Genomic DNA, 17,643 nt, shown 5'->3' with positions numbered 1-17,643 from the left:
AGGTCAGAATAGCTTTTTAAAACAATAAAGCATGAGGATGAGCTGGTTTGTCTTTAAATGAGGGAAGGGGGAAGATAAAGAAGGAGTAAGAAAGTATAGAACCCACTTCCCAACACATTCTGCTGCTATACTCCCATTTAGTGCATTAAAAAAAAAAAAAAAAAAGGTGCTTTTCCATAGACACACATCTTGGATGCAATAGCACCAACACAGCCAAGTTCCTATATCCTTTCATCGAGCTTGAGGAAGGACTTGGATGCAGCAAACAGCCATCCTTGCATTGCTATTTATTGCCAAATGTAGCTTTGCTCCCACCACCTGTTATCACATTGTAGGAGCTGTAGCAGAACTGGTCCCCTAACAAATACTCTTCATTTGAGACTGAAAAGGAAAGACTAAGAAAGATGGCATTAACACAGCTGAATGGTTTCACAGGTATGGGTGAAGGGCACTAGGAGTTATGCGACAGGACGCCAGGACAGAAACCATGGTCCTCTCATCTGTAGCTCCTTTTGCTCACACAAGCCTGTTAGCTGTGATCTTCCCTCTTTCCCCCTCAATACCACAAGTTACCCTTTATTTTCCTTCCCATCAGATGGGCAGGAGGCAATGCACACTCTGCTCAGATCCCAGCTATGCAGCTGCCAATTAGTCTGCCAGGATACCCACGTGGAGGGGCCTCTCTTGCTTTATCGAGTGCTGTTGCTTTTCCTGCAGCCTTTGTATTATTGGAAGGTTAATTAGGATCTCTGCTCTAGCTGCAGGGACTTCACCAAAAAAAATCCCGTATCTTTTCAATTTCACCTCTGACAAAATTAAATTGACCTACGGGCTCAGAAATTGGTAGATAAGGATACAGACTGTTTGGGGGGGGGGGGGGGGTTTGACTTAAAAAAAAAAAAAGGAAACGGGTCTAGTGTGATCATATTATCAATCACACAAGCTGAGTTTTGAGTGTGACAACACTACACTATTAACAACACAGATGGTCTCCCGCTTAGCATCAGCTTCCCTTTTGAGCCATTCAGTGCACCACGAGCAATGCTGGGACACAGTCAGAAGTCATAGCCATGAAGTGCTGACAAAATATTAACCACTAACTGAAACCCAAGACAGATTTTGAACTGCAAATAGTTTTCAGTTCTTCACCACTATCAAATATGACATATCTTGGACACTCCACTCCGATAGTTGCTCTGAGCAATTCATTCTCAGCTCCGGGACAGACCTAAACCTGTGCCTTCTCTCCCCAGGTCCTGGACAAATGCCTCTTCCAGCGGTAGCACAGACCTGCTGGCAAGGAGCATGAATACATCCAGGCCCCAAGACAAGATGTTTTCTCATTCTTATTCCTGCCGAAAGCACAAGAGCTGAACTAATCAGGGCCCCGAGCCCCTGGGTCACAGCCAGGGCACCCGCGCCAGGGACCTCGGCTCTTTCTCACCTGCTGACAGGGACAAAGCAGGGCTGAGGGGTCTGAGCTCATTAAGGCAGAGTTTTCATGGGAAGTTCAGCCCCCATTAAGCTAGAGGGTTTTTTTTTAACAGTGTGTTAGACTGAGCAATTTTCAACAAGGCTCTTTCTTTCCCCTCCCAACTCACTACCCTGTGGGCGGCTCCAAGGAGAAAGAAAACAAAGACATGGGCATAGAAACGACAGTAAGTTATTAACCAGAACTGCTATTGTGAAAGTTAACATCTCCCATCACCATTCCCCCTTTTGCTAAATATGACAGCAGACCACTGCTGCAGCTGCCTCACCCTATGCAGATGTTCATATTTATACAGGAAAAAATGATTACTTAATAGCATTCCTTACACCGGGATTCTTTAGCTCTTAATCATTCCTCAGTTTGAGATAGAAACACTAGACTACACATCCCTGCTTGAATTAAGAGAGTCAAACAACATCTGCTATCACACTTGCTAAAGCCAGAAAGAGTCAACATATTTGCAAATGCTAGTAAGACAGACCTATCTTGAATAGTATCATCTTGGGGAAAAGGCTGAACACCTAATTCATCTGTGCTGAATGGCTGCTATCCTGATTTCCAGAGATAAATATTCTCCCTTAATAGATTCATAACAACAGTCATTAGAGACAAAGGTTGACAACCCAAAAAGAGGTGCATTAGAGGCATGGTAGTGCCATTCTTCCTGGCCTTGACGTTCTTCAAGTGTTTACAAGGCCAAATGTATAGCAGAATACACCCTTCAAAGCTCTGTGACAGAGCATACATCCACCATCAGTCATTTTACAAAGCACCTGGCAGCTTTGAAGCATTGTGAGTCAAGACCAGCCATTTCATCTTCATATGATTACACAAAATTTTATGGGTTGGGTGGTTTTGGTGTTTTGTTTGGATTTTTTTTTTTTTTAATAAAATAGGAGAATTCTGCCCCAAATAGTTGATGCTGTGTATTTTCAAGTTGTTATACCAGAAGAATAAAGCGAGAAAGCACAACATCTACATTACAAAAAGCCCCATTCTAGAAACTGTGCAACATCCCTTCATCTCTCCCACCCCAGCCAGTATCACAGCCAAGAGAAAGTCTGTGTTAACAGAGCTGTTGTCTTGTTTTTAAGCATAAAAATTCTTAATTTCAAATTCATGCCAGTGCATTGCACAGCATAAACCAAACAAGAATACCAAGTGGGAATACTGATGGAAAATAGTATTGTGTGAATAACTAACTAATCAGCAAATCCTCCCCTGCCTCAACAATGAAAAGCCAAATATTTACTCAATTGTATATTGCATTCTTTGCTCAAATACTTCATAGCTTGAATTAAAAAAAAATAAAACTTGATTCTCTTTCCTGAGCATCTCACGGGAGACAGCAGAAGGTATTTGCACTATCTGACTGGATTCATCTCAGCAGCAACCTGCAGAAAAAGCAGGAGAAGTGGCTCCTAAATCAGGGGTTTGCACCCTCCAGACAGTCTCCAGGCCAGCAAGAACCTGGGCTCTAGAACCTGTCAGACATCTAAAGTCAGTGTACGCAATACCTATTTGGACCCTGAAAGCAGGATCCTCTCCCAGCAGGTTCCAGCTGCATCCCGAACTCAGTCAGTCCAAAGGAGACTGCTTGGCCCATTTGATCAATATTTCATTGAGAAATTACCCGTTAAGTGAGCGCTTGGTTTCATCGTTTCATTACAAAGAGCTCAGCCCTCTTGTCTTTCCATCAGAAGAGACTCGAAGCACCTCTTACACCTGGGCAGCCCCGTGTAAGGAGCATCCACGCTGACACTTGCTTTTTCCTTGTAACTATAGTTAGTGCTAGCACAGGTAACACTGTATTACATCGCATGCCACTGCACACCAGTCAGTTTGTACGTGAAGATAGCTATGCATGGAAATGAGCATAGGTTTATATAGATGCTAAGGGGAAAATGCAAATTTATACAAATAATTTCAGTCATCCATGAAAAGCAGCAGCCACTGCACACCCATGACAGTTGAGCTTTGCTTTTTTTTTTTTTTTAATCCTGTCATTGTTTACACAGAATGGTGTTTCAGATTAAGCCCCCTTACCCTTCCACATGTTAGTCTTTAACATGACAAGAGAATACCAAGAAGGGGGTGGAGAGAGGATTCTTCTAGCTTTCATGCTGTGCAACCTACCACTCACACAGCTCAAAGCACAATTTGACTCCATTTGATATAAAGCTTGTTTTTTAAAAACAATTGCTACTAGGTCCCAGAATTATTATTGCAATTTGATGAATACTATTACTGTAAAGCAAAGCCAAGTTCATGCTCCAAGGCAGGGGACAATGACACTCACTCTCCAAGACTGACATATTTAAACATGGCCTCTGAACACAAACCAAGAGCTGCTGACATTTTTGTATGAAATCGTGAAGGTTGTTCTCCAGTGAGAGAACAAGTTTTCTTTACAGATCCACCAAAACCAGACCCTTTCCCCCAATATTATATTCTACTAAGAGTTAATTTTTATACTATCACTCGAAGCAGGTCACTGAGATCTGGCAAAGTCCTTCAAAGCAACTCTACACGGAGTATATATTAGCAAGGGAATACTCTTTCCGTTTCACTCTTTAAGCATTTGTTTGGATGTTTTGATGTTATTTTTCATGGATTGGGTTGGTAAGTGGAGGAAAGAGGAAGAAGATAAAACTCACACCTTGAAGGAGCATGGCTCCACGTTTCCAGCCAGGCACCTTTATCAAGCCTAGGACACCCTAATGAGAAAGCTCTCTGCTAAGATACAATGATCAGACAGCTGAGTAAAACTAACTGTCTTTGACTCCAAGCAAGGAGCACAAATTGAGTTGTTTATATTTTCATACTGGTAATGTAACAGAAGCTTCTTCCAGCCATGCCAGTATCTGACACCTCAGCAGTCTGTCACACATTAGTCATCTCCCTAGCATGTGTCTTTTTATTGCGATGACCCATCACTGTTTCTTCCCTAATTACTTTTGAGATTATCAATATGGCTAATGCGACCAAAATACCACAGTGAAGGCCTGCTGTTTCCTGACCAAATTTGTTTTTCCTCAATGTAACTTTTCCTACCATACATGTTTTTTGCTATTTTATGGTCAAGAGGTAGATAATGGGGGAAAAAAAAAATTTAGGTGATAAGATGGCTGAACAAGCTACTTATAATCTTCTTCCCATATATGTAAGCGGTCCTGCATGATTTCAAATAGCACCAGCCAAACACCTACCATTAACTGGATCAAAGTGCACATGCTGGTTTTTTCTTTTTTTTTTTTTTTTCCTTCATTCACATTTCTCATTGACTCCAACCTTCATTGCAACAGATCAGGAACTGCAGCAGGGAGCAGCGTGCCAGCCACGTACCCAGCGTCAGCCCACGCAGAGGCTTTGCGGGCTGTACATTTGCCAGCATGTTTCAGGGACGAGCTGGCATTAAGGACAACTTGATTAGTCCATGACAAGCTGGTGAAAGAAGGCAGGCGAGAGTGCCCTGACACTCTTGTCCTGCTGGCTTGCATGCATCTCAGCCTCTCCTGAAGCAGCTCGTTTTGGAGGTATGGCTATGGCGAGCTCCGCATCGGCACAAGAGAGCCGTGGGCAGGGTGTCAGGGCACGGGCACAGCTCCTGCGGTGCTGGGACATCGCTCCGGAGAGGGCAGAAAGGCTGCACGGGCAAACAGCTGAGCAGAGAAATCAATACTACAGTCACGCACCGCCCTGAGCAGTTCTGACATATTTACGGTTTCTGCTCTCCCCTTTTCGGGGGGGTATCGCCTTCCCCCAGATGCCACCATCCTCCAGCGCCGTGAAGACCACCGCAGAGGAGGACGTCGACACTGGAGCCTCTCCACTGGCAGCAGGGACCTTCACCTTCACCGTGGGCTCAAAACCACCGTCTCTCCTCACGCTCCCTACCAACACCCAGCCGCGACGAGGCCCGATCCGGCACCGCCACGCTCTTCAGGACGTGCGGACGTTTGCCCTTCAGCGCTCTTCGCTCGAAGCAGGCGGCTGCGGTCCTGGGCACCCCCGGTCTCCCCAGGCAGCGCACCACTAAGCCGCCAGGATGGGGCCAGCGGTGACTTCAAGCTGATGTGCAGGAACAAGATTAGCGTTGGATTTAGGTCGTTCTTATAAAGGACAGCAGCTCAGCCGTTCTGCCTGCCAGCACTTTGATTACTACTGTGGTTTACACTACGCGAAGGAAAAAGGCTACCTACTGCAATATTAACGTACCAGTTACAAGGATTTTTACTAAAAAAAACCCCTCATGTACACGCCACACCTTCTTCTCCTGTGCTACCACAAGAGCCGCTGGCAGCAAAACAGCCTCCCAGAGTGCAAGGGGGTTTAGTCCTTCTAAGTGGAAATTAAAACAGCAGCTTATCTGGCAAAAAAGTACAAGAAATTCTCTTTGGTTTAGCATTAGTGAGTTAGTGCTATTGATAGGAATAATGATGTTTTTCCAACTCAATCAATACCTTATTTTCAAAGGAATACGGTACAAAGAACTTAGATGAAGGCAAATGTATAACAGAATAGTCACACCAGGGTTGGGGAAGCATTTAAATCTAGTGTCTGTCTGGCATATATAAAGATAGAGAATGAAAGCACTATTACTAAAGCATAATAATATGTCACAGCCATTAGCAATTCCACAAATAGTCTGTTATCCAAGTATGCAAGAGAGTTACTCCTTATTAAAGGTTAGTCTAACTGGAGATAAAACTTGTCAATAATATTGACAATTCTTTATAAAAAGCACTGTTTCCTTTGGCTGCAGAAATCCTGCTACAGGAGCTAAGTCTTCAATGTATAATTCAGAAATCTATTTAAAAAAAAAAAAAATCTCTGTAGTGTTACAATTGAATTCTGTTTTTCCCCAGTAGCAAAAAAAAAAATAAAATACATGTTTAAGAATAAACCATTACAGCAACTATCCATGCCACCACCTTTGAAGGTATAGAAGACAGCAGAAACATTATTTTTTTCAGCATCCAGTCAGGGTTGCACGGAAGCAGGGATTATCTCCATACTCCCTCTAACTAGAAACACAACACTTTACTTATGCAGACTAAGATAAAAAAATTTGTTTTCACATGAACAAAATATTAACCCAGCTTAGATTTTTATCAAACAGGTTTCCTAAATGTATACCCAGTGTTTCATTGTTTATTATGAAAATTCACAAAAAACAACTGTTAGTTCAATAAGCCAGCTACTCCATCCAATCTCTCATCCACGAGACTTGCTTATTCCAGCCATAAAGTCAGAAGATTTATTGCTGCATTTGAGCATCACTTCTTAAGGGGGGGCAGGAGAAATACTTGAGTCCCATCCCTCTCACAAGCCCTATAACGATCAGAAATCCTAAGCAATCTACTACAACTGCTTCTGAGGAGCAGGTGAAATTTTGTTAAGTTGTACAGCATAAGCCATCTTCTCCTCTACCCGCACCACTCTCATCCACATCCAGGTTACTTAACCTGCACAATCCCTCCCAAAATGCTTTGTGCAACACTGGACTGTACCTAAAGATTAAAAGCAAAACTCCCGTAGCCCGCTTTTCATTTGTGGCAACTGAGTAAGTCACGAACAGGAACTGCAACTGTTTAGATATTCCTTGGTCAAGGGAAATTTCTCAGTCTTTTTCCAGTAAACTAGGAAAAAACCCAATCACTTATTTTCAGAAAAGCCATATACACGAGAAGTTGTATCACTGTAGTAATGCCACCAAGTTTTCTGGCACTGCAGGGTGACTTGGCATGAAGGAAGTGCGACGGAGAACTGTGCAGGCTGCGGGGAGGCTCTGCAAGGCGTGAGCACGCAGGTGCCAAGCCCACACAAGGATGAAAAAGTCTTTTAGCTTTCTAAAAATAAGAGCCTACTAGATAAGAGCACAGTTAGCCAGACTGCAACACGCTCTGTTTGGTTTTCAACGTTATGAACTGAAGTAACATTTCACTGGGAGGAAATTAATAACCAGTATCTGGATATTTGTAGGGAAACAGCATGAGGTAGAAGTAGTGTTCATTTTCCCCAAGACACTCAACATTTCCAATGAGCATGACCAGTGAGCACTCTCAGCTTTGCTGATCATAAAGAAAGAAAGAAAAAAAAAAAAAAATCTATCTTAAAAGTAGAGTAATGAAGCTCTCTACAGCTTTAAAGTATACATTGAACCAGGACAACAAGATATCAAATCTTTGCACAATGGCCAAAACTAGACAGTGCAAAATATGTTGCTAGACAAGATACAATAACTAGAATGTCTCCTCACTAGTAAGCATAGTCTTGAGGTAATATTTTATGGTTTAAGTGTGGAAAAAACCTATAAAACTTTTCATTTCACACAGCAAGAGGGCTACCACAACTCCACCAACATTCACGTTCCGAGATGCAGAAGGCACCACCCAACATGGTCCTTCAGGCCCCAGTTCCCGTGCTGGCTTACCGCATCCTCCTCCCTCCAAACTGCTCTGGCAACAGCATCCTCCATGGAGCACAGACCAGCCCTTCCACTTTGGAACAAAACACCCATCCCTAATCCTCTCTCTGCTTTCCTCCAGAGCACTAAATTACTTCCCTAATAAAAGAAACTCCATGTTCTTTTTAGTTGAGTCATATGTATTCTGGATTTTTATAAATTGTAGTTTGCGACACTGTAACAAGATACTGCAAAATTTAATATGGTCTCAAAGCAAAATGTAAAAGCTGCTACAGCCAGAAAAATCTCGTGCCTTGCACATACACTTATGAGGCTCATATAGTATGAACAAAATATGGAATAGAAACAATTTAATGAACAATTAGGTCTTTTTGTTTAAGGCAATGTTAAATATTTACTATAACAAGTTCATTTAAGCATATGCAATTCCAAGGCTGATAGTCTCAAAATAGCTTTACCTGAAAGAAATAGGCATGAAGATGAAAGTCAACCGAAACATATTTTCCATCAGCCCTGAACATGAGAGAAAAGCTCCCTTCATCCTATTTTAGTAGAGTTCAACAGGGCACAGAAACCAATACTGAAATTTTCATGCTTTTCAAGATATTTCACATCAAATACCCTGCTTTTCTTTTCTGACCTCTCCAACTATTAAGTAGATAGTTTCCTTTCCTCCCTCAAGTCCCTAGAAAGATTTTTTTTTTTCTTCCATCCTTGACTGAGAGCTTGGTGATAGTGCCACAAGTGTTTTGACAGCATTATAATCCATACGCTACTTTGCTGCATGCCTGGATACACTACCAAGCTGAGCAATAGGTACAACAGCTTTTTACTTTTCAAAATTAATTCACTTAAAAAAACCGAAATTAATCCATTTCAAAAGGCAGCTGCGGAGCATTTTCCTATTAAAAAAGAAAAAAAAAAAAAAGGAAAATCTGTACCAGAAAATAGCATAAATGCAAAAGAAAAAAAATAATCTAAGCAAAATGAACCATTTGCATGGTGGAAAATTCTCATGTACCACATTTATTTTAAGCACTGAGCATCCACAGGATCAAGAACTATAAAGCAAGTCACTCTTCCCTAAAAGCATGTCAAGACCTTATACAACTTTAAAACCTTGATTTTATATCATTTTGTGAACAGACCTAACAACCCTACAATAAGAATTAAAAAGGGAGTTCTTCACCCTGCCTCCAAGAGCATCACTGAAACATTTCACTTCACGCCTGATGCAGTAGATGAGGGGTTTTTGGTGTGGTTTTTTTTGTTGGTTTTGGTTTTTTTTTTTACCGCAGAGTGTTTGCGTGGAAAGAGATTTTGGGCTTAAGCCATCAGGCAAGGAAAGCCTTCACACAGGGCTGGGTCCGGGGCTGTCCCCAGCGAAGGGAGGGTGCAGGTCAGGGGGCTCCAGCTGACGCCAGAACTGACTCACCGGCAGCTCCTTAGCACACCACACACCCCCGTGAGGTGTCTGTGAGCCGGCTGATCACCAGCAGGCCCATCTGGAAGCTGAGAATCCCTCGAGGATTTTCTAACTTCTGCTTCGGTGTTCACACGAGAGGCTGCAGGGCCGCAGGAGAGCTCCTCTCGTCCTCCTCCTGCCCTCCTCTGCTCAGCCCTAGCGCAGCTCCAGCCAGACCTGGCCTGAGCAAGGCACTTGGTGTATGCTGGCTGCTAAGGGATTCACAGGTTTGGAGATAAGCAGGTTCTTGATTACTTTTTTGCTAAACTGGGGATGATCTGTGCAGCGGCTTAAGTCTCAGCAACTTTTCATTGACGCCGTGACTTACCTCAACAAGCTCTTTAAGCACAAGGATAGCAAGACGGAAAGCTATCACATCTACATAATTCAATACTGAAAGAACAGGGTCATTTCTTTCTACAAAATGTTGTGAGAGCATTTTTAGAAAGAAATAGTCTTCATTTGTGGGTTTCCTGTGATACAACAGACTTTCTGTTCCCTCAGGCATCTTTCTCCCCACCTATTCCGGTAACAAATTCAATCCTAGTAGCTCGCTTTTTGAAACCCGTAACAGGTTTCTAGACGGGATCTCACTACTGCCTGCCTATGGCGGCATTAATGCTCCCCAAGCTTTAACAGAAATGTTTTCTCAGCTACATCTAAAACCAGAGTTAATTTTTCCATGGCTGCATTATATTTGTGGCTCACAGCACTCCCTGTTCCTCCCTAACATTTCCAACTGCTGTGCTCCCAGCTGATGGCAGAAAGCTCTTGTCACGAGTCCCTAAAAATATAACATTGCTCAGTGGCAATATTAAGTGCCATCATATTTCTGTTACTCCACTTCTTCCTCTAACATATCCCAACCCTCCTAGGTATTAAGAATGTCTCCCAAATTAGCATTACCAAAAACTTTTGGATGCTCAAGCCATACTGCTGGACCTTGCCTAGTTTAAACCAGTTACAAAGACATTTCTACTTGTTATTTCCTATTGGGGGAAGGGAGAAAATAAATAATAATAAAAAAAGCCCTACTTGTTTTAAAAACAACTCCTTGTGGTAATTTCTCTGAATTCATTCATGGTTGCATTGTATTTTATAAATGGGCATATCCCAGCTGTGCCAAAATGTCTTTCTTTTACTGAAAAATGAAGAGGGAGACTTTCTTTAGCTTTTAAATCTGCTTAGTGTTGCTGGAGCAGTTTGGCTAAACCTACTGAACGACCATGAAAGATGAGCCCTGTAGCCGAGCCGCTACCCTGCACGAACCCACCACCTTCAGCCTGTCCTTGAGCAGCGCTCCCCAAGAACACACCTGCACATCTCACTGGGAAATGGAGCAGAAATCGGCAGAAGACAAGTTCTAAAGTCTGTGGGTACTCATCAGGGAAGGCACAGTCTGCCAGCCAACACTGCTTTAAAAATAGGTTTTTGCAGATAGAAGAGTTAGCGATGACTCAAAGTTTAAGTAGCTGAAACCCCAACAGGTCATATTATGCAAATCAAACCCTGCACGCCATCAGCTGGGAGATGGCTCACGAGCCAGGAGTTTTCTACTAAAAGCAGCAAACCCGAAAACATATAATTGCGGTCACTAATACACGTGAAAAAGCAGAGATTAAAGCACACGTGGCTAATGCTTCAGCTTGGAGATCCTAGGGCCACCTCCAGCGCGTGCTCACTGCAGAGGGAAAAGCCTTAGGTACCCTGAGTTCAGATGAAGCTCCTTGGAATGTCAGGTGTGTGTATCCACCCTTTTACAGGTGACAAAAATATGAACTTCAGCCAGGGTACACTGGTCAGTGATATAGATCAGGTCTTTCTCCTGCACAACGAGGAGAGGTAGTTCCTGATGCAGCAGCAGCGGAGACCTCGCCAGGACCCCGTCACCAGGCAGAGGTGCCCACCGTGACACCTACAGGTGCCTTCAACTTGGGTCACATCCAGCTCAGTCGCCTGCAGTGCGAACGCATGGAACAACGGTCAAACATACGCACTTCAGTGCTTTCAAACTCGTTACGCAGTGAGGAAACGTTTAGCTTCCATGCAATTAAGCCCCGTTATTAAGCTTGCAGGCGATCTAATTTTAATGCATAAAAACCTGACTTCAACAGTTCCTTTTGAATAAACAAAAGTGACATTTAGCCTTTTCCCAACATAATCAGCTCACATCCAGTCATGAACGCTCCAAAAATAAACATTTCAGAGAAAGCGTTAGATCCCACACTAATGATTTTGTTCTTTAATTCCGTAACATTTTTGGGGGTGGAGGGGAAAGGAAGGATGCAGGAAGACTATTTCTGAATAGACACAAGATGTGAATAAAGCAGCATAATTAAAGATGCGATTCCATTAATTTATTCAGTTCTTCCCAGATTCCCCCCCCACACCTTTCCAGGGCAAAGAGGGAAGAAAACGCACCCCCCCCCCCCGACAGAAAGCTCGGTCATTCGTCTCCCTTCAGCTCCGTCCCCCTCTCCCGCCGCTCGCACCCCGCTGGCCGCGGCCGAGCCGCTGCACCCACCCGCCGCGGGCGGGCCGGGGCTGCTGCCTTTCCCCTTCCACCATTAGGGACCAGGGCCAACGGCGGGTCGGCGGGCCCCGGCCTGCGGGGGAGGGCGCATCCCGGCTGCCGGCAGACAAACGCCCCCCCCCCCCCCAGGCGGGAGCTGCCCTCCGGGGGATGCTCCGCCAGCCCTCCGGGGGGGGGGGGGGGACACACGGACGCTTCGTCCTTCAAAGTTGCTCCCTCCCCGCGGCTTCTGCCGGCCCGGCGACCCCCTCCACCTCCTCCCTTCGCCCCCTCCTCGGGGGGAGCAGACATTTTGAAGCAGCGGATCCCAACCGCCCGCCGGGCCGCGGCGAGCCGCAGCGGCGCGGGTGCGGGCGAGGCCTCCGCGCCCCTCCTCCCCGCTCCCGTTTCCCCGGCGGCGGCGGCGCCGCTCACCTGCCAGCTCGTCGGGCTCCAGCCCGCTCTCCGCGTCGATACCGCACAGCACGAAGTAGTGGGCGAAGCGGCAGGGTGCCGCGCCGGGCCCGGGGGCGCCGCTCCCGCTCATCCCGCCGGCGGCGGCGGCGGCGGCTCCCTGCGGCAGCGCGGCTCTGCGCGGCGGCGGCGGCGGGGGCGCGCCCGCGGGCCGGTCACGGCGCGCCGCCCCCCATCCCCGGCGGTGGCGCGCAGGCCGCGGCGGGCGGGCGGGCACCGAGCAGCGGCTCCGGCGGGCGCGGGCGGGCACCGAGCGGCGGCCCCGCTGTCAGCTGAGCGGGGCGGGGCGGGCCGGGGCGGCCCCGCCCCCGCGGGGCATTTAAACCCCGGGCGGCCGCGGCGGCGCCTCCCCCCGGGGTTTGGGGGGTGAGGGGTGCGGGATTGTGTGTGTGTGTGTGTGTGTGTCCCCGGGACTCCGCTTTGCCAGGCGGCCCTGTCGCGATCGGTGCCCAAAGCTTATCCCCCCCGCGATCACCCCCGAGGCGTGAGTAGGGCGGGGTGGCCGTTATTTAAGTGGAAAAGGGGACCGGTGCCACCTCCCACCGGGGATGTGTCCGTTCCGCAGCCAGGAGGGAGCGCCCGAAGGGCCCCCACCGGAACGGGCCGCCCAGCACCGGGCAGCGCTGGGTGTTTTCTGCGGGAATCCTCCGGGGGGAAAAACGGCTTTTTCGTCTCCAGACCCGAATATCGAAACGACGTCACCGCAGCCCCACCGGGGAGGGCCTGACGGGTGGCTTTTGGGGGGGTCTCCATCCCTGCGCCGCGAGTGCTGTCACTGGCACCACGTTAATCTCCAGGAGGGAGAACGATTCCTTTGCTACATGCGCTCCGTTTCGAAGCAAACATCTAAAACGCTGCTTCGTTCCCAGTCTATTTAAGATTTACTAACCATTCTGCCGCGTCCAGGAAGAAGTCAGTATTATTTAGTCCCCGTTGCTAAAAACCCTCCCATTATTATTACCCGATGCCAAAGTACTGGCAGACCCGCTCGGGAGTGGCACCTGCTTTTAAAGGGGCAAAGATGAGTCTTCTGAAGTTCTGAGATTTTCTTCTCCAAACTGAGGAGATGCCTGCTTACATCAGATAATTCTGCCATCTGTATATTTTAAGGAGGTTGTCTGCAGAATTCAATCTGCACTTTCATCCTTTTGTGTTTATCTGTATACTAGTCTTGGTCCATGCAGTCTGTGATAATTAGTCTCATCCTTTGCTTTCTGTGGACTCTTATGACCTCTTTCACTTACCTCTCTGCAGCATGAGCCACATTTTTCTTCCTTCTGTGATTTACATTTGTTCTTATTCAACAGGCGCCTTTGATAAGGAAATGCCTGCAAGGAACCTGATATTTCATCCAGCATGGGTCATTTTACGGAGGTATGTGTAACAACTGCGCCTTCCTACCTGGAGGCAACCTAGGTGAGCATCTCTCTCTCTTCTTCCCTTTGAATTAATAAGTTTTATGCCCTTTTACTTCTCAGCTTCCTGTAGTGCTCTACTGAAAGCAGACAAGAGCTAAACCAATTTCCTCACTTCCCAATATCCAAGAAAGAAGCAGCTGAGTTCTCTATCACAATCACCGATTCTGGTGGTTGCAGCACTCGCTGTAGCAAAGTGAACCTTGGTAGATCCACGTAGGAATTTGCCAGGACACCAGTTATTTTCTCGACTTTGCACTGAGAGCTAGGTTATTTTATTTAGTTTGGTTTGGTTTGTTTATTAACTTGTATGCATTTGCTTATTCAGCTCTAGGTCAGATGATAAGAGTTAAGTCAGCCTCTGACTCTCATTCAGACCTCATTGCTCTTACTGTGGAGAAGTACCATCTTATTCTTGTATTGTAGGCTTCTCTTTTGGAGGCCCGATGGCATGGGTGGCTCCGGGCAGTCTGAGATAGAGGCTGGTGAAGCCTCTCTAAAGGATGTACAAGTTAGGACTGCTTCTAAGATTAACCCCAAAATTAGCACAACAGTCCTGACCTTTTTTCCCCTCGGGCAGCAGGCAGTTCTAGATTGTTTTGGTTTAGCTCTCTTCTGTACAGGATAGCATTTTTTGCTTGAATAAAGTTCAGTGCACAGACACTTCAATCTCAATCAGTAATACATACAGCATTAAACAAGGGGATAAAGCACAACACGTGAGGTTGCAGGTATAAAGTCTAATAAACTCACTCTTCCTGGAACAGCTGTGAGGTTGAGCTCCCACTCCTGTACCTACAGCTCCCACAGACACTTGTTGGAGTTTCATGGGGGCAGTGATTTCTTCTTCTAAGACAACTGACCTTCTGGGGCACAAATGTCATCCCAACGAGGCCACTCAGCTCCTTTGCAGTGCCAACAGACCTGGCTGTGCCAAGTGTGTCTGGGCTCTGATGAGTCATGTTATGTCCCTGGGCCTGGATTTTTCTCATCTAAACCTCTCCATCTAAGTTGTTCCAGTCTTTCCCTCCAAGCTGGTCTGGCTTTAGACACTGCATGCTGCCTTTGGGTAGCTCTTCTCCACTCATGTTTTCTTCCTCCATCCTGGCTCTTATCCCAAGGAATCAGTAACTTTTAGGAGATTTTAACAGTGCAAGTAGGCTTGAAAGTTAGCTCACTGGACAACAACATCAATTATAATAAAAAATTTCAGAGCCCGACTGCGGGATTTTAGTTACATGAAGACCCTTTTCTTCCTGCCTAGTGGCAATACTTTCCTCCGCTCCTGGAGGTGGACTGGATACCCATTTACAGCTGATTTTTCACTTGCCTTCTTTCACTCTCACAGGAACACAACCAAGTCCGGTGTAAGCTGCTTCCTTCTTCTATCCAGGTATAAACAACTGCTCCCAGGAAAAGGCGGCAGAGGCCTTTGCCTTGGGCTGGAGCAAGCCTACACAGCAGAGCAGAGTCGGCTGAGTTGCGCTGGCTTGCAGCACGCAGGAGCACTTTGTGCCCACCCCATGCTCTGTTGTGCCGTGAAGTCTTCCCGCATCAGGTGTGTGAGGAAAGTGCAACGGCACCTCTCTCTGCCACAGGCTGTTGCCTGATGCACGCTATCTTATGATGTACAGCACAGGAAAACATCAAGGTGTTCCCTCACTGTGCGTAATTGCCTTTTCTCCATACTGAGATTTTCTGAACTACTTTTTTCCAGAATCCAGGCATTTTGGTTGTCTTTTCACCATCCAAACCCACCCTGCACTGGTCACCAGTGCCTCTCTAGAGGGGCTGCCCTGCTTTAGAGACAGGCCAAACGCTTCTGCACTACTTGCAACATCGATTGCTTAAATTTCACAGTGGTCACAGGCAGGTCCACAAAGGGGCTGTGGAGCTTCTTGCAAGGGTGAGAGGATAAAGAAGATGAGACCCCAAAGCATCATGAGCTGCTGCGCATACTCACTAATCAGCCAAATGCCACAGAAAAGCATTTGTACAGCCTAGGAAGAGGCAGTGACTGATAGGATTGTGCCGTGAGGCACATCTCAGATTGGAGGTAACTGGGTGGGATTACAAGTATTTTTTCCTTTCACCAAGAAAGCATGTTAAAGCTCCACAATGGGCATGGATGGGCTGGATGTCCCCTATTCAAAGCATATTAACAATAATCCCGGGGAGATAAGTCTTATCCCTGGCACAGCAGAGCACAAAGCAGCATCAGAGCACTAGGAGCTTCTTACGTGTTCCTCCAAGGAACAGGGATAAGGTAGGATTCAGAGCGGGATGAGCACAGAAAAACTTACTGGCATAGACCAGATCTGCCTGGGACCTTTTGCTTTGATCTGCTCTCCTGTGACAACAGCTTTGTCCCATCACCAGCTGGATTGCCAGTGGTGCAACACAGCAAGGGAAGGTTTTTGGCTTGGTGGATTTGTTGTTCTTCCTCAGGTACTTGTGTCTTCAGTTGCAGTGACTATTTCTATCAATATCAAGTTGGTTCAGCTTTCCCTCTCCTTAACCTCTCAGCAAGCCTTTGTTCCGCAGAACCTGGTAGTTTAAACTGGGTCAAATGCTAACAAGCATGTCAGCCCCCCCCCCGCCCTTAGGATCTGCCATAAGAGATCAGACTACAGGCCCGTCAAGCAATTTGTCCTACTTCTGCAAGGAGCCAATGCCCTATGCTTCAGAGAGGTGGAAAAAGCCTGCTAGTTAAAGGTTAGAACCCTTCTCCTTGCTGTGACGCTCTTGCTTCACTTTTTATTTTCTTCAGCGTTCTTCAATGAATTGGAAATCATGGTGCTGGTGATGGATTGCTCAGCTCCTTCACACAGCCCTCCAGTTCCCTGTAGAAGATCTTTCACCAGCTGCCAAGCCACATTGATTTTCCATTGAAAGCCTCTCCTGTTTTGCTCTAATATCTATGGGGTCATGAGATCCTGTAGGGTGGAGGAGAGGGAAAACCACTAAGATGCAATACAAATGTCTGTAACACTCAGAAGAAGTTTTCTACTTTTGGCTGACTTTCAGTCAAGCAGTTCACAGTGCTGCTTCACAAGAAGCTAAGTGTGAATAGTCAGCTGAAAAAAAATGGGATAAGGATGGGAAAAGGATGGACTGTAAGACTGAAATCGAAGTCATTCTGGCACAAAGCAGAGAAGAGGATATAGCAGAAGTGGGAAGAAAAACAACAACAGCAGAAGATTTTATAGCAAGGTTCATAAAGAAAGCAATTCTTATTCTCTGCAAGAAGACTACTTAAACCATTGGAAAGGTATTGGCTGCCTTAGGGTTTAAAACAAAATAAACCAGATCACTAGCCATAAGGCATAAAGCAAAGAACATTTCCTCCAGCGCAATTCATTGTTGCTTAGAAAGCAGATACTGCAGGCACATTCTAATATTAAATCAAATTATAATACCATTAAAGCAAGTAGCTCATCTTCTATACTGGCCTCATATCTATAAAGATTAAGCTTGAATAAAAGCACACAGCTTTCCTCTGTCACATTGTGTAATTATTATTCATACAGCAGAATTATAGATAACAAAGTAAAAGATGACTACTTTTCCTGCATCTCTGCCATAGGATCTCTGAAGCTTCAGTAATTTAAAATTTAAAGGTTTAAAAATCTCTAATTCCCTGTTGTAGCTCATTGCATTTTATTCATTTTACGTTCATCCATGATACCCTCGCCCTTGCATTGCAAACACATATAGATACATTCTGCTCTTATCGGCTTTCAGAGAGGATCCTTGAGGGGGAGGTTTCACAAGGCAACTGAAATGATTTAATAGTTAATTGCACCTTCTTCCCCCCTCCCTGCCAGGACTGGCCCTGTGTTCCTGCTGCTTACT

At 45.9% G+C, this 17,643-nt stretch overlaps 1 protein-coding gene across 5 annotated transcripts in view; it reads right to left on the bottom strand.

Annotated features, from left to right (window-relative positions):
• DENND5B (DENN domain containing 5B) overlaps nt 1-12,611 on the bottom strand; it is a 119,199-nt gene extending 106,588 nt beyond the window's left edge. For 3 of the 5 annotated variants that reach the window (XM_075050945.1, XM_075050946.1, XM_075050949.1), the window contains exon 1: nt 12,335-12,611. In XM_075050945.1, coding sequence (XP_074907046.1) covers nt 12,335-12,446 — 112 coding nt within the window. In that variant the 5' untranslated portion in view covers nt 12,447-12,611. The remainder of the gene's footprint in view (nt 1-12,334) is intronic. The other 2 variants (XM_075050947.1, XM_075050948.1) reach the window with 1 other exon arrangement.
• Nucleotides 12,612-17,643: the final 5,032 nt, after the last annotated feature.

This window comes from Buteo buteo, chromosome 19 (genome assembly GCF_964188355.1).
Source record: "Buteo buteo chromosome 19, bButBut1.hap1.1, whole genome shotgun sequence".
NCBI classification, from domain to species: Eukaryota; Metazoa; Chordata; class Aves; order Accipitriformes; family Accipitridae; genus Buteo; species Buteo buteo.
This window is presented reverse-complemented; position numbering and strand designations above follow the sequence as displayed.